Here is a 24432-nt window from a genome sequence, read left to right on the forward strand (position 1 = left end):
GTGAGTGAGGTCAAACACTCAGGTACCGCATTCCAGCAAAGCATAGTGTTCCAGGGCTGTCTTTAGCCTCGGTCCTGCAACAACTGAAAAGCATGCTGCTGGAACGATATGCAAACTCTGAGTTCAGCTTTGTTGTTGCAAACAATTACAGCGCACAAAGCCAGGTATGTCCTAAGATCTTTTCAAAAGACCTCTAGGTATCTCACAATATTTATTGACTACAGACATTCAGTACGTCCATCTAAATATGCTGAGCAATATTTAAAATATATAGTTAAAATTCAAAATGGCAAAATCAGATCGGGCTGACATTTGTTATTGGTTTAATAATCATAAAGAAGTAAAGAGTTGTGTTCCCTTTTTCAGCACCTGTCATTCTTTGTCTTTACAGTAAATCCACACTTTAGACAAACAGAAAACCAGTGTCAGTAAAAACCAAATATGATATTTTTGAGGAACTGTTTCAGGAATTTGCAGAAATGAAACAAAATCCTGTATTCCGCAGGTTCCCATGATAACTCCTGACCTACATACACGTGCACACACACAGTCACACCATTATCACCGGTTTCCAGCCTGTGTGACTGATTGTTTTCTTCACACTCCTTTAATGACTGTGGTGTTCTCACGAAGACTCTAATTACATTCTGAACACAAAGGCGGGAGCACGGCGTGGTGCCTGCAAGGTATCTGCGCACCTTTACGATGCAAAAACACCTGTCCAAGCCAAAAACGTTATTTCAGAGAGACGTACATGTAAAAGCAACTTGCCAGAATGTGATTAATTTAGTAGTGTAATTTTTGTGTCTTGTCTGCCACCTTGTGCACAGTCCTTTGTCCTGCCGTCTGTGTCTTTAGGCTCTTTGTGTCTGTCCCGCTCCTCCTCTTTTCTTCCTCTCTGCCTGCACTGCACACCTCCTCTAACAGCTATTGTTATTCCTGTCCTTTCATACAGTCTCAGAGCAGTAAATCCTATCTGACTGGTATGCTTTGGGACGGCCTAACCCTGACTCTGTCTTGAGATAATTATCCTGTCTCTGACCTGTCTAGTCATATTCGTGTTGTCTGGTACGCAGTCACCTTTTTTTGACACAGGTGTTGCCGTGAGAGGATAAGACAGCCCATTACATAAAGTATATGTAACTGTGACCTGCATATGGACAAACAATGGGAGGGGTTAGGGTGAAAGAGCATCCGCCCTGTGCTCAGTGAGCTTAGCTATTTGTGTTGACTTTGCAAGTGTACCATGTCTGGCCTGTGTTCTTGAATAAAGGTGAACACAAGTGATGCTGCCCAGTCACGTCCTTTCACGCTGTTGTTAAAAACATAAAGCAAATCTGTCGAAAGGGTGAAAGCATTCAGCAACCTATAGATGTTTTTTAGACTAGAACCCCCGAGAAATTAAACACAAAAATACATGAATGAGCATGTATCATAATTTACTTCAAAAATCCAAAATATAATTGAAGGACCGATTTACATTTGCAGGATTTGCTCAAAAAGGAAACTGAAGCTACAGAATCTTAGCTGTAATATGTTCTGCTGCTTTAATATTTTATACCCTTTCAGCTCAAAACAAATGCATAACAGACACAGGAACTGGTCTGATGACAAGAACTCAGGGTATCACCTTCCATCAGAGCGCAGTGCACCAGTTATTATTTGTCTGCACTCTGCCGTCTGGGGACAGGACTTTACTTTCTATTATAGGCAAAGCACAAAGCTACCAGACACCAAAACAGGAAAATGTAAAAATGAGGAAGAAAGGAGGAGAAAGAGGGAAAGGGCTAGGCAGTGTTTCCTCTGATAGGAGGCTTTGGCTGTACTCCCAGTTCTTTAGGTAATCTGTCAAATAACAGGGTTACCTTGAGAGGAGCGCACTAGTTTTGTTTGGAAGAGATGTCGTGAAAAGGTGCGTTAAAATGACAAAGGAATGACGTCTAGGCAGATAAAAAAATAAACTTTTAACTCAGTTGTTCAACCTAGGAAAACACTGTCACAAATGTAAACCTTAAATTGTAAATGTGCAAAATTATAGTCAATACCAAATATTAAGTAGATATACTAAACAAGACATGTATGGCCGTGTACAAATGATGATTCAGTAGGATGTGCAGGAGTAACAGTGCATACATTTGCAAAACTTGTTAGCCTCTTATCACGGGATCAAGACGATAAGAACAATCTAAGTCTTTAATCTGTCCTACTGCACGTCTCAATGTGTCTGTGAAAACAGGTGGCATGGACTGTTTAACCCATCACTCCAGGCTAACACTTTTTAGAGCCATTTTCCATCTAGTTAATACCACTGTGGCCTCAGATAATGTGGAGACTTGTTTAAAATATGAATCTGACTTCAACGGTGGCAGCGATGAAAAGAAAACAGAAGTGATGAAACTAAGATGTTAAGCCACTGGCATGAATACCGGTAAGAGTTTGCTTTCACACTGAAAGGACGAGTGTGGAGAAATATATAATTAAGTGAACTGCAAAATCAATTCAGTGGTGGCACTGGGGTTTGCTATTTTATTACACAAATTTTAAAACGAGGATTCCCAAAAGATGAACTTGGGAGGAATTCAAATTGCTTGTTCCCTGTTGACCATCCAATTTGAACCAATGGATTTGTTCCCAACTGTTTCACTGAAATGCAAATGCTTGTTAAGATGCCAACTTGAGAGGGAAATAAAAGACATGCCCCGGGAGAGGTGCTTACTAAGGCACTTTTCAGTGTGATGGTCTAGATATTATTGCCTCTTAATATTGCAAGAAAAACAAAACACTCGAGAGACAAGCACTGCCTGAGCTGAATCTGATATCTCCTCCTAGAGAGCACATTTGAATATGAATAGGTGGAAGTATCTTTCTTTTCTTTCAGTTGTGTTCTTGTTTTTATTATATATATGTTCTCCCCTTGCTGGCTGTCAAAGAATAACAGTGAGGGGCTTTGTGTTTTATCAGGGTGTTTCTCTGAATTTCTCAGTGATACATGCTACAATAACATCCTTTCCCTTCAGAGGGCTAGCACATTGGTTCATGAACAAAAAACCCCTGGAAGTACAGCAAAACCACTCACTAAAACTACTAAATGAATCTGGAAAAAATAGATCAATTACAAACTGATGATTCTTGTGACAAATTGATGGAAAATGCATGGGCTGGCCAACATTTTCACACTGTTGTTTGTTCTTTTATTGCAGAATTTCTGTCTGCAGTTCAGCATCTTACTTTGCTAGGTAACATGATGACATCATAATATATTATGCATAGCAAAGGTACTGTTATTAAATTAAAATTATATTTTTGTAGGTGCTGCAGGTGCATGAATGCTACAAATTGTAGGTGATTGCAAGGCAACATGATGGCATCATAATATATAATATAGATGTGAACTGCCAGGGGACTAAGAGACCTTTGTGCCAGTTTGGTAGCTCAACTACTAATCATGTAGGAGGACTTTGCAGGCAACACAATATATTTGCTGTATTATAGTAATATGCTCACACTAAATCTCACAGCTTCCATTTAACAGCTATTTTTAAAGGTATACTTAAACCAGGAGTTCTAAAAAAACATCCAACGGAAAAATGAAAGACTTGTAAGAGCTTCTTGTATGTATATGGTGTCCCTGCTATGAACTGGCATGTGAGTACCCAGCAGCAAAGTAAATGCTAGACTATGCTAAGCAAGCCAAGGATGATGGATCAATAAAAACATGAAGGTCAGAATGAGCAAACGTGTGGAAGTGAGAGATGGAAAAAGACACACGACACTATCATTTCTAACCAACTCCTGCAGTATATATTAGATATATATATATATAACAATTATTCAGGCAGGCCACTGAGTCACGCTCAGTTGAAATTGCTGATTTTCTTCATTTTAATGTCAGCTGATGTTTATTCTATGCAGTCAGTTGGAAAATACAACAAAGGATACACAAGATCCTTTAGTCTTTAGCCTCATCAGAGGTTATCAGAGGGTTGCTGGGATGTCTGTGTGCCTTTTTGGAGCACAGTTGCTGAACAGTCCTGGTGCCATTTCGGAACCCTGCATTTCATGCTATGCATCACTTAATGAGTGCATACATGTTGTAACTGATGCCTGCTAAGGTTTAGACAAGGGTTTTGCTGCTGCTGCTTTCAGTTCCTCTGGTTATCCACGTCTGCAAATGCAACTGGACTTGTAGACTTGTAGACCCTTTTAGACTTGCTTTGCTTAACACACAACTGTGACTTGACACGTGAGAAGGAAGATTGAGCAAACCGTCAGTTTTCCTGTTTGGCTCAAGCATTTTCACAGCAAAGAACATTGATTTTCACACAAGAAAACCTCCTGACCCTCACCAACTTCCACACCGTAGGCTCACAAGTAAGGTCATGACCTTAAGTATTTCTCTCTCCATCAAATACGGTGCAGGTTCCACTTCCCCTGACATGACACCTTGCATTCTGGATGGAAATAAATAAGTCTTTGTACACACTGCAGGCCCCTGAAAGACTTGCGTCAGGGATACGGATGGCAGTCTGGATGGAATCTGAGTGTGTGTGGCGTGCACTAGCACATGAAAATGAGAGATAATTGCAAGGGCGAGATGAAGAAAGGGTAGAGAGGACAAACTCTTTCATTCATTAACGTTCCTTCCAGTCCCACACTGTTTTTCTTAAGTCACAGTTCTATCGCTCTGCTTACGAGACAGCTACAGTACATGTTTTCCAGAAAACAGCTGAAAACATGTAACATGTGCTGTTTAGCCTAATCCCAGATTGTGTAAACAACACAGCATGCAAACATAATGATGAGTCTGTGACTCACTGGTCTCCATGACTCCATACTGGAAGGAATGCAGAAGGAGTTCATTTAATGTCACTGGTGCTAAATGCCCCTTGTGATGGCACAGTAATATGACAGGGGAAGGAGGAACAAGGCTAAGTTAGATACAACCGGTCTAAACTGCTCTTATGTTACAACTGCCTCATTTAAAACACCGTGGCACAAAGAAAAAGAAAAGAGGTCTTGGACAGGATGCATCTTGTTACTGTAGCTCATTTGGGACTCACTCTCAGTCTTTCTCTCTCTCGCTTCCTTCTCTTTCTCCCTCTGCTGGGGAGCAGCCAGCAACAATCACAGACTTACTGAAACTTGGCACATACGTTCATTTTTTTCTCTTTGCTCACTCACAGCCTCTTGACTGCCAGCAAGGCACATTGAGAGAGAGAGAAAGTGCTTGGCAGAACAGGTCCACCTTTTTTTTCTTTTTATTCCACCAATGTTGTCTTTCAGAAGGCCCAAACTAATCCTCAGTGCAGCATAACTTTCTTTTTTTCCCAGTCAAAGTTCTAGTGAGGAGAAGTGACTAGATTTCAAAAGCCACGGCTGGGTTGTACTTCATCAGCTTTGTTTTGTCATAGGCTGTGAGTCCCTGTGTGCTGTCACCACAGGAAAAAAAATGGTACTTTACAAAGTTTCCAGTGCATCATTTTTCTTTGCCAGTTTGGTTAATTCTATTTTTCACTTCAGGCTTCCTTGTTTCTTTTGCCCACTCGATTTTCCTTTTTCACAAAGCCCGTGTTCACTTATGTAAAAAGCCCTGAAGTCAAAGAGTCTTTGGGAATTTTGAGGCACCAGTACAAACAGGAAACCATATTTATTATATTACAGTCAGAGTTGATGTTTCATGTAAATTCACCAGCATTGTTTTAAGAATGTATGCTTTAAACTTTAATCAGTTTCAGTTACATTAAATTGAATTTTCTGCCACTGTATGCTTTTGTTTCTGGTTCATTTATAGAATTGAATTACTTGAATGTTATTTGTTGAAGAAAATGTATTGCACTACTTCAGGTGCATGTTGCCCACCATGTTCTCCATTCAGTTTCTATCTTGATAGCTGTAGACAGCTATATGAAGTGTCCAGGGCTTTTTTTGTTATCATCTCATTGCCATGCAAAGACTCAATTTCCATTTTTCTATTTTCTTCTCCTTATCAAATTCAGGGTCATGGAGGGCTGGCGCTAATATCAGCTAACACAGAGAGACAGCCAACCACTCACACACCTACAGCCAATTGGAGTCACTGGTTAACTTAATGTGGATGTGTTTGGACTGTGGGAGAAAGCCAGAGTACCTGGAGAATACCCAAATTGACTCAGGCCCCCAGCCAGCCAGTATAATCAAACCCAGGGCCTTCTTGGTGTGAGGTGATGTGCCAACCGCCATGCTGCCCAGGACTAAAATTAATGATGCAATTACAGTAAGACATGAGCTCCAACATATAAGGTAAAAGCCGTTGTGGTGATGTACTCAAAATTAGGGAAATACTTTATAAAGCATTAATTAAACTAAATGTTAAAGCACCACTTAGGTGTGATGGGTAGCAGATGTTGGAGATGCTCATATAAACCAATTTCACACATATATTCAATTAAAAAAAATTTTAATGTGCAAAACAACATAATAATTACTCAACTTTGTGTTGCATAACGGTTTGCTGTAAGTTCTTTGACCAAAATGAGTTTCTTTCATGCTTCTTCATAACACAGACGCTGCTGTTTTACCATTTGCATGGCAGGGGGAGAAATGCTGGGAAAATGCAGGGATTTTAAATTACACCTCCACCCCGAGGACTCCAAAATGTTTACTAGAGAGCACCAAAGTGTAGTCAGAAAAGGAAAACACCGTCTGTTGCCAAACTCCCAATGTCCAGTTACTTCAAAAATAGAACATGTGATTGGTCTTGGTGCTCTAACCTTTCCTGCGTCCTGGAAGGAAGGGCTTTACGACCTGCTGAGGTTCAGAGAAGAAACTGTTTTCCTAGAGTCTTTAAGAACAGTTCTCAGCATTGGGCTGTGGCAACACCCTTGTTTAACTTTGTTTGATGCTACCTCCATGCCTTGCAGGCTTAAAGACATTTTAAAAGGCTTGTGTAAGTGTGTGTCTAGGGGTGTGCATGTGTGTTTTTGTTAGGCTGTACACAGTTGTGTTTCCTTCAAGGTCAGAAAAGGTAAGGTCTTAGGTGATTCTTAATTTTACTGCTTTTCAGTCTTTTTCCTGTGCAATTGTGACTATATGTATCTGTGTGTGTGTGTGTGTGTGTGTGTGTGTGTGTGTGTGTGTGTGTGTGTGTGTGTGTGTGTGTGTGTGTGTGGAAGCAGTCAGGGAACATCATGTACTCAACCTGCATGTGAACAGTACCCAGAGAAAATAAGATAAGCACTGTTGGGCTGCATTGTGTAGCCAACTGTTGTGGTATCCCACACTGCGTCAGTGTTAGATACAAACATGTAAGATTATGGAACAGCTATGCATGGAGAAACCAATCGATGTAACATTTGAATGAATCCCAATTAAAGCCAGCGTATTACACACCTTCTAACTTTTCCAGACCAAAATGTGAAAAATGTGAAATTTCACGAGAACTTACAAAGGCCAATTTTTTTTTTCAATTTGGATGCATAAAGATGTTCTTTTGCCTTTTACACACACACACATAGACATATAATACAGAGGACAGCAAAACTGCAAGTTCCCCTTGAATTTCAGACACACCATTTGTTTCTACTGATCTTTCTTTCAAACTTGGCCCTCAGAAGCAGGGTGGGTTCTCACAGTCTCACTTTTCATGCAGAGATTAGAAAGAGACTGGGATTCCCATGCTAATGAAAATAGGGCAGAATGAAAATTTTACCACCCCCCCCCCAGCCAGCAGCTTGTTTCGCTCAGCCTGAATGGTGTGGAGAGCACAACTCTACCAACGCCTTCATTTCAGCTTCCCTTTATCTACATTACACTGCTAATATCTATATTCTGTTCCTTTACTAACTCGCTGTACCAAAAGATGTTTTTGAATCACAGTGCACCCTGGCTATCGATCATTATACAAGCTATATTACAGTTTAATGTCTACTTAAATTGTATAATTATTATATTGACTGTCTGCGATACTGTGACTCACACTTAAGTGCAGAACCTTGTGTGTGTGAGTGTGTGATGGCAAGTGTTGACAGGCTTCCTTATTATCTAATTAGGCGCCATAGTCATGGTCCAAGCAGATAAGGCACGGAGTGCAAGCCATGGTCACTCCACACACACCCCACCCATCTTCCGGCACACTTATGTAATTCCTATAACTGCTATCTGGAGTAACTAAGATGAGGAATGAAAGAATGAAGAAAATGACAAAGGGAATAAACAAGAATAAAGAGGGAAGAGACACATCAAATAAAACAGGCATCAACAAAGACAGCTGCACAAACTCAAGAATGATTGAAGAAACAACTTTAATGGATGGGTGGTACTGTTTTTAAATTCTTCCTGTTAATAGTCACTATGAAAGGGCATCGATTCCTGTGGTTGTTCTCTGTCTTCCCCAAAATACCTAGGAATATGTTTTTAAATCATATTAATGTGGCGATGCTAAGCTTCCAGGCATTAATTACACATATTTTTTTAAATGAAAACAAAACACTGTCTATATATTTGGTCCTTGGATATTGGATAGTTGGTGATTTATAACTGCAACATCACTGCGATCATGATCTAAGCAAGTCAAAGAACAATTCCAGTGGTTTTACGCAGTAAATCACATCTGGTGACAGCTTACATCACTGACAGGCATTTCATAACTAATGAAGCTTGTGCTGTCATTTTAAAATTGCTTTTTCATTCTTTTCATTTGTGTTACATCAGAATGCTCAGAGCCTGACACAGACTTGAAACTTGCTCAGTATAGTCACTGATCTTGATCTGATCTGTCTCAGATGACAGTAGGCGTTACTTATAGATTTCTAATCCAATATCTGGTACATGTTGTATCTACACTCGGTGACACACAGGACAAAGAAGCTTAGCTGGATTTTGCTGTGGTGATGTGTCACCCAGCAGCATAATGCTATGGGTCATCTCAGTGTGCTGCATTCTGCACGTGGATAATGCTATGGGTCACCTTTGCGCCCTCCATTGCCAGGGTGCTTATGTGTGGGTGTGTTTGTGTTGTTAGAGTGCCTTGTGTCTCAGTTCTCTGGAAAATCTGAAGCAATCAGTTAGACAGCAGCCTCAGGACACCTGTTTGCAAAATGTTAAAAAGTCTTCAGAAACCCTCACTGACAGGAAGCATATTTATTCACACAAAAACGAAACGCCTTTTATTTATTCCAATATCAGTCTCCAGGTTCTTTGCATTAAGAGAAGCTTTTGCAGCAAGCAAAAGTCAATGAACAGAAAGATATCATAACAAACATCTGATGCACATCCTATGTTTGTATTGTTGCTAAGGACAACTGAATGAAACCACAGCAGTGTTGGTAAAGAAAGGCCCGCGCAGCAGAGGTTGCATCAACCTGTGGTGCAGGGTTTGTCTGTGGATTTCTGAGTTAACAAACACTGATCTCTGTCTGCTGAAAGTGTTGGCAATGATGGAATTTATAGCGCGCGTGTGTGTATGCCTGCCTATTTTGGGAATTGCATGCACACTTCACTGTGTGCAGTCTTCACAAGGATTAGCAACTTGATTATCATTTTTAATACAACAGACAGATTAGTCCAGTAATAGAGCATTGTCATGTATTTTATATGGGCAGACACGCACAAACACTTGCAAACAAACCATTCAGTGATGGTTCCAGACGTTCTCTGGCAGAGTACCCAAGGCAGCCTATTCATGTAGTAACAACACAGTAAGGTAGTAGGTCGAGAAGTACATTATAAAGCCATTATTGTCCATTTCTCTCTAACCTGGTCCCTCAGTAAATAAATCACAGGTTTATACATGCCAAATCTATACCAATGTGTGTGAGAAAATCTGCTGGTTTCCAATATTCTATCTCCACCTTATGTTCCCAGAATTGCTTTTTTGCTTCCAAGACACAAGTGGTCAAAGTCTATGTTATAGAGGAAACCCATAAAACGATAGTAAAACAAAGACTGCTCATGTTTTTTTTAAAGTTCCCTATACTTCATTCAATTATTAATAACTTCCTGTAGCTATAGAAAAACAGTGTTACCTCTCCTACGACAGCTGCACTCTGCCTATATCTTATATCCACTAAATGTCAACAGCACTGCTATTCTTAGCTAACCATGTTTTGTCTTAGTCCCAGATCCCTGTCTGACAACCTACTTCAGACTCTTTCTTTTCCTTTAGCTCTCCCTGCCATCACTTCTGTAGCCTGCATTCGCTCGAGATTTGATTGGTGATTGATTTGGTTTGTTGCAAAAGTACAAAAAAAACCCCTAGATTTAGATTTTTTTCAAATGTCATTACCAAATCTTTAATGCGGGTAATACAGGGACAGTTATCTCCAGCAAATGAGCAATGAATCCTTACACACTTCATATCTATCTGTCTACTACACCTTGATGGAATTTCTCTGTAGCAGTGAAAGAAATGTAGAATTCGATTTTAAATACTGTTACAGCAGCTTGTTCCACTCTGATCATGAGGCCTGTTACAGCTTGTAAGTATTTATAAGACAAACATGTGTTCTAGGTTCTAAATTTCCCCCCATTTAATAGTGAACTGGTAAATGGCACTATCTACACCACCACAGAGAAAAGAGAAGAAACACTTTTTTTCTTTACCCCATTCTACATCCTCAACATTGCTAACTCAGCTACATCACCACAATATTATCTACAGAAAAAAATTAAACACACAGGGTTTAAAATAAGAAGGTATCCTTTTATTGTAAAGCCTGCAGATGAAAATCTATTAAATAATTTGACTTGTCCTGATGTTTAAATGTTATTCAGCACCTCATCCTCTCCTCCCACCTCCCTATGTTGTTTCTATACAGTTATTGTGTCATGTATGTGTATGTCATGGATCTGACATAAACATCACATTTCAATCGTGTCTTTAAAGAAGCACAATAAAAACAGAGCATGGTCCCAGTGCATATTGTTTTCCTTGCAAGACTAAACAACCGCTGAGAAGAAATGCAGTTATGGAGTTAAAATGAATGAAAATGTATTTTCATATTCTGCTGAAATGTATAAGAATCGATCCAGTGTTGTGTAGAAAAACAGCAATTTTACAGACTGTGATGGGACCCTTTATTTGGCTGCAGAAGCCTCTCCAGGCATGCCTTGGTTTTGAGGTTATTAAATCTTAGAAGTAAATATAGGCCTGAAATCAAAAAGAAAAAAGTTCTTGTAGCAAAGCTACTTTGTGGTTTGTATGTGAATCACAGACTGGAGCTTTCATGATCAGCAGGGTGTCAGACACAGCTGGATGCCGTCTCCACTCCACATTGTAGGAGGGCTAGGTTAGGTTCAGCAGTCAACTGGACTTAAGCCAACTGCCAGTGTCATCTTAAGCCAAAGTCAGAAACTTATAACAAGGTCAACAGGATGTCTCAAGGATAAACAGAAAAGCGAGAACAGAGAGTAAAACTTATCTTGTAATCTTATCTTCCTGCCTTTTTATGTACAAGCATAAAATCTGTGAACCTCACCTACAACTCTGTCATAAAGACTGATGGTCATTTCAGCCTGACAAAGCAATCACAGTGTTTTCCAACCAGACTGGAAAAGTCCTCTCTTTTTTTCAGTCAACAGGCATGAACAAGAAGATGAAGAATGTCCCATCCCTACACAGTCATGCACCTCCTTGATTCCAAGAAGTTTTTGCTCCTTAAAGCTAAAAGGCTTGAGAAAGTCAGCCTAACTTTGCTCTACCTAATAAAAGCACTTCATAGTCTGTGTCTTCAAATCCGGCCCCCCGTCAGCCCCGTACTTTGGCCACAATCAACTATCTGACACTCTGTGAGTCTTTTGTCCTGCTATTTTTTTCCCTGGACACATTTTTTTCCCTTTTCACCTCCCCCTCTTGTTTTGACGGCTTAACAGCTGACTAGTCACAGACCTGATGTCCTACGATAAACGTTTGTATCATCACTGCAGGCTCTTCACCCCCCTTCACCCTGGCAAGTGGTTTTTAATAGCTGCTAAATACTGACTGACTGGCAGTGCTGAAGGTGTGCGACAGTGCCTTTCTCGTTCCAGCCAACTGTAGCCCACTAAGCCTTAAAATAAATCAGCGCATTTCCTCTCATTTTATCCTGTGGATATCACAGATCCACCTCACCCCCCTTGGGGCTTTCTGGCTCTTCCTCAAACACCAAATAAGACTTGTGACTTAAAATTCTCCTCTCGGGACATTTCCGTAACCCTTAAATCATTTACATAACACGTCTTCTGTCACCTCCAAGAGATGTCCTGTCGTGCTTCCACGGGCCATGCTGAACATTTTATTCTGTTAACAAGTGACAAATGAGAATGATAGCTGCTGGGCAGAATGACCACCCAGTGTGAGGTCACCGTCTAAACTCGAGCCAGGCTTTAATCAGACACCAGTCCTTCCCAAAGCGAATACTTGAAAAATCCATGAACTTCTGCAAACCTCAGCTCAGCAAGTACATGTACGAATGAATCACTGCTTATTTCCTTTTGAATGAAAAAACCTGCAAAGGTTTGAAATCACTGTTTTAATCCTGCGAGGAAGTCTATGAAAGCCACATGATCCATGTCTGTGGTTCTCTCTTGAGAAGGGAAGGGTTTGGGAACAAAGTGTTCAGGCCAAAGAGGGTTCGTCAGACAAACAGTTCAGCTGGCACAGGCAGACATATGGTCGTTCTGGCAAATGGCACAGGTGAACAGTTTGTCTCACAGCCAAAATATGTCAAAAACGTTGGCACTTACATTTACCCCACACCAGGGAAAGTCAGTGCTGCCTGTAACTCAGTCATCTTCTCTTAAAAGAAATCGTTGATCTTTATCTGAAGTGTAGACAACTAAACAGATAAGCAGATTTCAATACTGCAATGCTATATAAATAACAGCACTTATGTTATGTTATTCTAATAAGTTGTATAACTGTGAAAGTGTTGCTTTTTGTATCAGTCTGTCACACAAAGCCAGAAAAAACTCGTGTGTAACACCTTTAACAAACCTCTGCCAGCAGGCATTATTCCAGGTGTGATTCATAAACAATGAATGCTTCAAATCATAATTCATCTGACCTATCAGTGTATTCTAAGGCAATGTTGAAAGTATAATATAGAATAAACACAAACTTCTTTAGAAATGCCGTCATGTGTGGCTGTACTCTTTAAACCAGTGTGTCTCCATCTATCATTATGGCACACCCTCGCTCTCATAAATAAAGAAGTCCCACAGAAAGAGAGCAGGAGCAGAGTCTCCTAAAAAGGTGTCAGAATTAATAAGCATTTACACAGTGGTTATTAAAAACAAAGCGGACGTAGTGGACATTTGCAAAATAGTTTATATTTGATACACATGCTAGTTCAGTCCAAAAGGCAGACACAGTTTGCACAATTCTAACAAACTTGAATATTTGGTGTGGCTACTTTTATTCTTCAATTTCTTTAAGTAATATTCAGGAATACTTTTAAAGGCCATTCAAAGCTTTCTGTTCTCTGTAAAGATGATCCCATATTTTTCATCACTTTAAAAAAAGGCCACAAATTGTCTGTTCTTGCAACAGGCCGACTGTAACGAAGTGCCTAAAGATACATTTTAAAAATAGTTCCTTTTCTAAGTTGTCTGTTATGTACAGACACAACACTGATTCATCCCTTGAGATCCCTTTTTTTATGCCCGAATGATTCATAGCTCATGATTCGCGCTAAATGGTTTAACAAACAAGATGGGGAAAAAATCGCTTAAAATGGCCACGTATAAGGACTTTACTGAAAATAAGCGAAAAAGAGAAACGTTTTGAAACACCTTCAGAAAGCCTCGAGAACTGTTACTCAAGACCAGTTTAAAAATATTATAACAAAGCCTGGCACCTTGGAAGCAAGATACAAAGAAATGAGGGTGACTGAAGACTTTCTGCTCTGCTGCATAATCACTTCATATTACATGACACAGCCTTACCGTTTCTATTTTTTTTAGAGCCAACACCTGCAAAATCTGTATATTTCTTGTAAATGTCTAATCGTCACTGCTATCAGATCAGCTGCAGTGTACAGTGAATGGTTTAACTTCTTTTGAACTCCCAGTCTGTACTGTAATCATCACTGGACAAGAACTGCCTTCCAGCATACAAGAAAGAAAAAAAAAAGACAGGCTTATTTTGATACTGTGTGCCAGTCCAGCTTCTGGATAAATTTGATAAAGTACTGATAATGCTTCTTGGCCAGAACACTTTATTGATAAGATAAAACCTACAAGTAATCGCATACGTAACAATAATTACCTTGAATGTGATCACTCCAGCCAACCTTAATTAGGACCGTCATATTACATATATAGTCAAAATGCCAGTTTTTGTGTTTCCCATTTAAATGAAACGAATTGGTTTATTTTCATTTAAAGTTCTACCTCACGTATTTAGTTTGAAAGTTGAAGCTGCAACATTTTCTGTCTTCTTTTCTTCTATTAAATTGCAAAAATTCCAGTTTTAATGGAACTTTGTTTGTTTTTGTTTTTGTTTTTTTAATATAATTGTTTAAAAACAAACAAACAAGAAAGCATTTTCGCAAGTTTTTAAAAAGTAAAAGTCTGCAAGAGTGACTTCAAGAAAGTACAGGAACTCTCACAAGTGGAACCAACCTTTATCAAGATTCCATCTGTGCACCGGTATGTCTCTGACATATACGCCACAAACACATAGCTCACATAACTTAGTGAACATCAATGGTGCCTCTTAAAGTGATAACATGTTCATATTCTTGTAGCTTTCACTGGTAATCCCCATAGATCTACACATTTTATGTATCAGACACCCAGATACACCGTATTTAATCGCATATGGCTGGCTCAGGTTCAGTATTTCCGCAACAGTAAAACTGTAGCTAACTGGAAAGATGGTAGCTGTTAATTTGAGGCTGAAGTCATTTGACAGTAGCTGCCAAACAAACCATCCAACTGGCAGCAACATTGTAGCAGGACATTCTCTTCCTTGCAAACAGTGCGGCGAGAGCTGCCAAATGCTGTTTTATAAACACTATTTGGCAGAGACAGTGTAGGAGCGAGGCCAGTTTTAATTGACCTCTAGCAATAAAAGATCATTTTAATTGAATCAATATGACAACAAACTGCTGTTTTAGAATAACCTTGTGTATTTGCGAGGCATTCTTTTTAGATTACATTTTGTTTACCTTTTTTCTCTGGCTTTTTTCCCCTCCACACAGTATTGAGTTGTTTTGAAGTTGAAAGCTTTTTTTCCATTGTGATGAATCTTGCAAGACTTCTTTATAAGAGTTATGTCCTATAAATAATAATTGTCCTCAGTCCTTAACATCACTGTGTTAAAGCTGAAGAGGACGTGCACATATTATTGTCCCAGTTCCAGTAAGTAATCTATTACTGTAAACATGCAGAAGACCCAAGAAACCTAATTACACTACATTTACCACCTCGTTTGATTACTCTAAATGTGTTTCATTTGATTCACTTGATTTAATATGCAGATCAACAGGTGAAATCGCGACTTTGTATTGAATACGCCTTAAGTGAGGTAAAGAAATGAAAATATTCTTAAGTTCAAAGGAAAGATCTTTGAAGTAACCAGATAAGAATGTACCTGTCTGACAGCCAAGCTTACCTGTGAAAGAAGAGCAATATAGACAGCATGGTCTGGTCAATGTTGCTGTTGCAGATCCCCTCATTGAGCAGGAAACAGGGGTCTCTCACAACCGACTCCAGGGAGTCCTGTCTCATGATGTTGTTCAGTTTGTCCGTGTTCAGGTTCTGGTACATCAGCTGGTTGCGGAGCTGGCGGAAGTGATTTACAGTGGGGCTTGTGGGGCTTGCTGGCAGGCCTCCTGTAGTAGAAAGGCCCTGAGCTGGGCTGCTGGATATGGATTCATCACAGCCATTGGCCAGGTCCAGACAGCAACTGCAACAGTCCAGGCCGATGGGCGAGAGGCAGTCGTCATCTGACATCTTGGAGTGCAGCTGGATGAAGAGGGAAGTCGCCCAGGGCAGGTGCAGAAATTTCAGCAGAAAATGACAGAGACTGAGCTTTATAAATAGTAGACAAAGTGAAAGACACAACAGGGGTGTGTTCCTTAGCTCTGACAGAGACACTGGCAGGTAGCCTGGGTCAGTCTAGTGTACCGTCCTGTCTCCACTGCAGGGCCAGGAGGGCTAAATGGCAGGTTGAGCTGCTCCCTGAGAAGTGCACTCACGCTGGGCCACTCTGCCTGCTTCTATCTCTGAGTTCCCCTCCTCTGGCTCTGCTGCATTTAGCCTTTTGTTCGGGGCCGACGCTGCTGCAATGTGTTGCTACTGTGGCAGGAAAAAGACTGAACGCACCACACACACATACACACTCACTCACACCAGTTCAGCAGGAGTCCGCTTGAAAGCAAAACCCAGAAGCTGCTTATCAGTTTTTTCTCTGGACTTTTTTTTCTGTGGTTGGCGTGCTTAGAGACAGAGGGAGGGAGTAAGAAGGAAGGGAGGGAGCGATGAAGGCAAACAGGGTGGGGAAAAGCCTGTGATTGGTAAAAAGCATTGCTGGTGATTTATTGGGCCCTCCTCTTTTCTCGTTCAGTTTAGCCATGCGTGCACCAACAGTAAGAAAGGGAAACAGAGAGGGGTGACACCGCAGAGCATGCTTGAGACATGTGCAGTTTCACCGGCTCCACCCTGCCATTATGACAGCCGAAGGACTGGCTGAGTGAGAGAGGCTGCAGGAAGACACACAGAGCAATGATAACATGTGAGAAGACATTGACATTGAATTGCTAAAACTGTGTTATACATGCGTCATTGATTGTGCTGTGTTTATTAGCTTTTATCCACTATACAAGTCTCTGTAAATTAGGTTTCTCAAGCAGTTTCACTAATTTCAGGACTTCCTTGTGGAGAACACACAAAAATAAGGCAGAGAGGACACAGTCCAAATAAAGACAGAGCAAAAATTAGAAACTGCAAATTACTCAGTAAAAGTGTGACTGCAAAATGTGTATATGTTGTCTATATGTTATTCATTGTACGTGTTGTTTGGATGTGACTCACTTCTGCCCTGTGTGAACTGCCTTATGCAACATCGGTCAGCGTGAAAACTAATGGCCAGAATATAAATGCACTATAAAAAAAAAAAAAATCACATGAAATACAAAATGCATGCTGCGTTGGAGTTTTTTCTTGCAAAGTGAACAAAAACATTATCTTATCGGGCCTCCCGATGTTTAAATAGCATTTTGTCATTTTCCAGTTCTGTTTCCCAAACAGCTTTGGATTGGGAAAGCGTGTGCTGTGTTCGTCCACGTGATTAATGTTTCACAAGTCCTGGTAAATACCAGGGCAATGTCGTTACAACCAAAACAGACGCTCTGGGAAGATGGTACTGCTGAGGCTCTGACCTCAGCTGCTGACCAACAAGTGCACTGCATGTTGTCTACAGATGGCTAGTCACACAAGAGCACAACAACAAAGATAATTATAAAAAATGCATTTACTCTGAGGCATGCAGACATTTCAGCTACACTAAAAAATGTCAGAGCACCTATTGTTGGGTAGCAGAGGGATCAATTAAGCAGAGAAAATGACTGACTATTGCTTTATTGAGTATGTAATGATGTCCTCAGGCAGAGGGGTTGCTACTGTTTGGGTGGAGGAAACGCCGGGTTTGAAAACTGATGTGGGTAGAGACTCCCATCTAGTGGAGATCTATAGTATAGTCAGTGATTGTTTTGGTCGGCAATGATTTTAACTGACATTAACTGGAATACCTTTCTGGAAGAATTTTATAAATTATACTATTCATGATACAATTACAGAATTACACCATTAGATTATATGATATAAACTAAACCTGGGTTTTGAGTTTATGACTTCAGCTGCAGCCATAGTTTATTATCCATTTATAGGCATGGTATCAAACTCTCATGTTAATCTTCTACACTAATTGTCCACATGTCCACTTTGTTCGATTGACCAGTTTTACTGCTCAATAAAATGGAATAATCAGCTGATCACATGGCAACAGCAACAGGTAGGTATATAGACATGGTCATGATCTGCTGAAGTTTAAATCAAGCATCAGAATGAGAAAGCAAGGTGATATGGCAGTTATAATGTGACATGGTTATTGGTTCAAAATGGGTTTTCTGCGTATTTCAGAAACTCCTGATTTAGAAACTATCCAACGTGTGGAACTTCTCTAGGCCTCGCTGGTGCGAGAGGTCAGAGGAAAGTGGCCATACTGTCCATCCCATGATAAAGTGTACCCATGTTCTGATGGGCGTATAAGCAGGATTATGAACTATGTCACAAAATTCAAATTATTTTCTTGAATAAAACAGTTAATACAGTGTAAAACTGTATTAACTTGGCCTCCACACGTTTCAGGCACCTTGTTGAATCTATATCATGAAGAGTTAAGCTCTGAAGGCAAAAGAGTCCAACCCAGTATTAGCAAGGTGCTAATATATATATATATATATATATATATATATATATATATATATTCTCGAGACTGCAAGACCAGACTGACCAACCTGTGCACTGCCTGGATTGATTACAAGAAGGCCTATATCTCAATGCCCCACAGCTGGATACTGGAATGCCTAGAATTGTATAAGATCAACGGGACCCTAAGAGCCTTCATCAGGAACTCAATGGGTATGTGGCGTACAACACTAGAGGCCAACTCCAAGCCCATAGCACAAGTCACCATCAAGTGCGGGATCTATCAAGGAGATGCTCTGTCCCCACTGCTGTTCTGCATAGGCCTGAACCCCCTCAGTGAGATCATTAACAAGACTGGCTACGGATACCGACTACGGAATGGAGCAGTTGTCAGCCACCTCCTGTACATGGATGACATCAAGCTGTATGCCAAGAGTGAACGAGACATCGATTCACTGATCCACACTACCAGGCTATACAGCAATGACATTGGAATGTCGTTCGGACTGGAGAAGTGTAGTCGGATGGTAACAAAGAGAGGGAAGGTAGTCAGAACTGAGGGGATTGAACTACCAGAAGGCAACATTGCAGACATAGAGGACAGTTACAAGTACCTGGGGATCCCGCAGGTGAATGGGAACCATGAAGAGGCCGCTAGAAAAGCTGCAACCACCAAGTACCTGCAGAGGGTCAGGCAAGTCCTGAGGAGTCAGCTGAACGGTAAGAACAAGATCCGGACTATCAACACCTACACCCTGCCCGTGATCAGGTACCCTGCTGAGGTAATAGGCTGGCCAAAGGAGGAGATAGAAGCCACTGACATAAAGACAAGAAAGCTCCTTACCATGCATGGAGGGTTTCACCCCAAGTCCAGCACCCTGAGGCTGAACGCTAAGTGGAAGGAAGTGGGCCGGGGACTGGTGAGTGTCAGCACCACAGTCCAGGATGAGACAACAAACATCCAAGAATACATTGGGAAGATAGCCCCAACTGACCGAGTGCTCAGTGAATACCTCAGGCAGCAGAAACCCAAGAAAGAGGAGGGAGACGAGGAACCATCATGGAAGGACAGGCCCCTGCACGGTATGTAGAGGAGGTGGACAAAGCTGGACTGAAAGACAGCACAGAGGCACTAATCATGGCAGCACAAGAACAAGCTCTGAGTACAAGATCCATAGAAGCTGGGGTCTATCACACCAGGCAAGACCCCAGGTGCAGGCTGTGTAAAGATGCCCCAGAGACAATCCAGCACATAACAGCAGGGTGCAAGATGCTAGCAGGCAAGGCATACATGGAACGCCATAACCAAGTGGCCGGCATAGTGTACAGGAACATCTGTGCCGAGTATAACCTGGAAGTCCCGAGGTCAAAATGGGAGAAGCCCCCAAGGGTGGTGGAGAATGACCGAGCTAAGATCCTGTGGGACTTCCAGATACAGACGGACAAAATGGTGGTGGCTAACCAACCGGACATAGTGGTGGTAGACAAACAGAAGAAGACGGCCGTAGTGATCGATGTAGCGGTTCCGAATGACAGCAATATCAGGAAGAAGGAACACGAGAAGCTGGAGAAATACCAAGGGCTCAGAGAAGAGCTCGAGAGGATGTGGAGGGTGAAGGTAACGGTGGTCCCTGTGGTAATCGGAGCACTAGGTGCGGTGACTCCCAAGCTAGGCGAGTGGCTCCAGCAGATCCTGGGAACAACATCGGAGATCTCTGTCCAGAAGAGCGGCGTCCTGGGAACAGCTAAGATACTGCGCAGGACCCTCAAGCTCCCAGGCCTCTGGTAGAGGACCTGAGCTTGAAGGATAAACCGCCCGCAGGGGCATGCTGGGTGTTTTTTCATATTAAAGCTACAATGGGAATTTAGAAACAAGAAAGGAAAATATATGAACATATTTAAAATAAAATGTAGGAAAAGTACATATTTCCTTCAAGAACCAAAATTCTGTTAGTTTAGCTTAGCATAAATGGAAATTGGGTAACCGTTAGCCTAGCCTTGTTCATAGGTAATAATAATACATACTTGCAGCTCTAAAGTTTATATGTTCAAATGTTGTGTGTTGTGTTTCAACAAATCTTGGTGTTAAGTAAGGTTATGGGTCAGACAACTGACCAGCAACCCATAATATATATTTTTTTCAGTTAACAGGTTGGCTGACTTTTGAGGTTAGCATAAATAAATTGTGAGAGAATCGTCTTACCTTATCAGCTTCCACATATGCACAAAGCCAGTGTGCTGGGAGTCTGATCAATTCCAACCCAGCATAGTGAAACTGGATGCAATTATTTTTTAAGTATGATCATTAGCTGGTCCACTTGAAACAGAAAAAAAAATGAGTAACAGGAAAGTGTGTAGCCAACATAATTTCAACTCTGTCCTTTTCTGTTTAATTTTTTAAAAAGCCATAAAAGTTAAGTTGAGCCATCTTACTGTTTACATTTTCAGATTAGATTAGAATTGCATTTGCAAATACATAATCGTTAAACCAACTCCAACAATAAAATATTAAAGTGAGAGAAAGTCACTCCCACACTCTGTCATTGAAACAGGTGTGTGGAAATTTTTTGCTATCAGTAGCACATTTGTGCAATCTGTTTATATACGTAAATAACAACAATAACTTTACCAGACACATGACCACATTTTGTTCTCATCTGTAGTTAGATAGCAAAAAAGTTTTAAGGTCAATAATTAAAGTCAATAATAAACAAAATTATTTTTTATCTTAATATTGCGATTTCTTTCAAGCAAATTTTTTAAGAAGTCTAAAAGGTCAGTTGTGCCATTTTAAAGGCGATATAGGAAGCTGTATTTCATTTAAACCTTTTTATTGTACATCATCTTTCTTGTTCTTCTGATATTTAAGTCTGTGGCAGTCCAAAGATTGAGACAGTAAGTGCAGTTTCGAAAAACATTACGTTTTTACCAACTTTTATGTCTGCACCGCAGCCACTTGAGTACAATCAGCTGAGGTTAAATGTTCAATGTGCATGTACAAAGATATTTTATCAGCAGTTAGTTCAACAGTATTTGTATCTGTTGCTCTTCTAGGGTTCCAAAAAAATTTACATGCAGTACTGTCATGTAAATTTCTACCAGATATTTGTGATTTACACACTAAAGTTGTTTTTAATCTTCACTAACATTAAAAAGATTTCTTATCTGCTTGTTTGTCTGGTTGGTTTTTTGGTTAATGTGTTTTGGGGGATTTTGAAAGTTTTTACAGTGAAATTGACAGAAATGCTAATAGAATCTCAATATTGATCAAAGTGGTGTTTTAATCAATTATAAAACACTAATTTGACACTGGGCTTTTCTCATTTCTCTCTTTTGCCTCCTACCTGTAATACCAAAATGAGTCTGTGTGTTGTCTTGAAGGAAGTCCCAATACCCAAAATGCATCTGGAGGAAAGAAGAGGTTGATCTGAGGAACTATGAGCAATGACTCACATCTCCGAGGCAAGCTTTCCCAGATGAATGTGCCTGATCCCATCTGCCGGTGGATCACTGACTTCCTGACGGACAGGAAGCAGCACGTGAGGCTGGGAAAGAATGTCTCGGACTCCCGGACCATCAGCACCGGCTCCCCTCAGGGCTGTGTTCTTTCTCCTCTGCTCTTCTCCCTGTACACCAACTGCTGCACCTCCACCCACCAGTCTGTCAAGCTAATCAAGTTCGCAGATGACACCACCGTCATTGGGCTCATCTCGGACGGGGACGAGTCTGCCTACAGGAGGGAGGTTGAACGTCTGATGTCTTGGTGCAGCCACAACAACCTGGTGCTGAATGCCCAGAAGACAGTGGAGATTATTGTGGACTTCAGGAAGCACACAGCCCCACTCCCCCCCATCATCCTGACTGACACCCCCATCACCTCTGTGGACTCATTCCGCTTCCTGGGTACCACCATCACCCAGGACCTGAAGTGGGAGCCCACCATCACCTCCGTCATCAAGAAAGCCCAGCAGAGGATGTACTTCCTGAGGCAGCTGAAGAAATTCAACCTGCCAACACGGACGATGATGCAATTCTACACTGCAATCATCGAGTCCATCCTCACCTCCTCCATCACCGTGTGGTACGCTGGAGCCACTATCAGGGACAAACAGAGACTGCAGCATGTTGTGCGCTCTGCTGAGAAGGTGATTGGCTGCAGACTCCCATCTCTGCAGGACCTGTACACCTCCAGGACACTGCGGCGGGCAGCCCAGATCTCAGCTGACCCTTCTCACCCTGGACACAGTCTGTTTGACCTGCTCCCCTCAGGCAGGAGGCTCCGGTCCATTCGCACCAGAACCTCTCGCCGTAAGAACAGTTTCTTCCCCTCTGCTGTTGGACACATGAACAATAACCACATGACTGTCCCCGCCACTAACACATGACCCTACGCTGTGTCACTGCATCATTTCATGTTTGGCACTGATCACCACCTGCACTCATGTATATATCTTTCTACGTAGCACTCATAATTCTTATTCTCATGTATATATCTCATGTATATCTCATGCACATATCTTTCTTTCTACATAGCACTTTAATTCTTATTGTTTGCACTGAAGCACCGCAGCAATTTCCTAATGTTATAAACCTCAACATCTGGCAATAAACCCATTCTGATTCTGATTCTGATTCTGATAAAACATGCCAAGTGTCATTAGAGGAGAGAACTCACACACTGCAGCGGTGTTGTCTTTGATTCATTTCCCAGTGCCCAGTAACTTATGAGAAATGAGATTCGTTATGGCTTGTTTACTGGAATATTTTTTTTAAAACCTGCCAAGATACATCAAAACAAATCAGGTTTTTTTTCCCCAGTCCCAAACTGTTAACATGGTGGAAGGCTCTGCATGCTTTAATAAATTCTTTTCACTCGTGTTCATGTATGTTGTATATGCACACAATAAGATACCATCTTTTATTTTCTAACCACTCTGGGACAAATGAGTTCTAAACTGCAACAGCATTTTTACAGGAAAAAAAAAAGTTGTGTCCTAGTTTATGCAAGCAGAGTCCCTCAGAAAACACCAAGGCCAGACTGAACTGGTTCAGACTGGCCTTGTCTACTACAGGGTACATTCAGTTGTTGATCCTTAGCCTAATGCCAGTCATCTCATACCTTGTCCTACTTTTCACTAGTCTCTATACAATTGGTAATTTGTTTTGATGTGTTTAAATGTCCGCTACATAACATCAGAACAAATATTTGGAAAATATTAGATTAAATTAATATCAAATATGACTTTATAATTTGCTGAGGGCCTGTTAGCTAAACAACTAAACAACAAAATGTGAATTATTCTGACATTTCCGACGAAAACAGTGGTTGTATCGACCAAATGTAAGCACAGCATTAAATACTCAGTTTGCATTTCATGCTTTCATCCTCTTTACATAATATGATGGACCAGAGATGGTAAATCTGGAAGATGACCAAAGGGTCTTTTTAAAAGATATATTTCTTCCATTATGTCTTTACCTATTAAAAGATCTAATTGTACTGGATTTGAGATGCTTTGCTTTTCATTGCATAATACTGATATCTTTGGGCAAGACTTCATTTCAGAGGACATTCTTTAAACGTCTTACTTTCTGCTGATAAAGATAATGTTCTACAAAAAATATACACTTTTCTTGCCGCTTACTCTGGGGAAGGTCTGGCTAACACGTGAGGACAAAGTTCACCTCAGTTCAGATGTACAAAACAGACTATCCTCAAACTCTGGATGAAATTAACTTTGGCTTGTTTGCATTACTTATCTTATCACAGGGATTACAAACAACTGATCCGATTATCTTTGTTATTTCAGGTTCAGTGTAATTATAATTGCACAGTTATCTAGGTTATACTTTGGTATGCCTGTGATACGGCATTAATGCATGCTATCATTTAATAACTGATAGTCAGCTATGCAGATCAAAGTGCACCATTCAGGGTGCATTTGAGGTGATACGTATAAAAAGATATATGAAATGGGATCATAATAATAAGTATGACATATACACATAAAAATATATGAATATACATATATTAACAGGAAAAAT

The 24432-nt window shown here is 40.7% G+C and overlaps 1 protein-coding gene across 1 annotated transcript in view; it reads right to left on the reverse strand.

Annotated features, from left to right (window-relative positions):
- The window catches only part of tsc22d3 (TSC22 domain family, member 3), a 31938-nt gene extending 15556 nt beyond the window's left edge, over nucleotides 1–16382 (reverse strand). Inside the window, exon 1 of the mRNA XM_086258019.1 lies at nucleotides 15572–16382. Coding sequence (XP_086114145.1) covers nucleotides 15572–15912 — 341 coding nt within the window. The 5' untranslated portion in view covers nucleotides 15913–16382. The remainder of the gene's footprint in view (nucleotides 1–15571) is intronic.
- Between the last annotated feature and the right edge of the window lie 8050 nt (nucleotides 16383–24432).

This window comes from Aulonocara sp. 'chitande type north' Nkhata Bay, linkage group LG2, assembly GCF_057382095.1.
Source record: "Aulonocara sp. 'chitande type north' Nkhata Bay isolate Kocher_YH1m ecotype deep benthic linkage group LG2, A_spYH_male_GT1.1, whole genome shotgun sequence".
Classification (NCBI taxonomy): domain Eukaryota; kingdom Metazoa; phylum Chordata; class Actinopteri; order Cichliformes; family Cichlidae; genus Aulonocara; species Aulonocara sp. 'chitande type north' Nkhata Bay.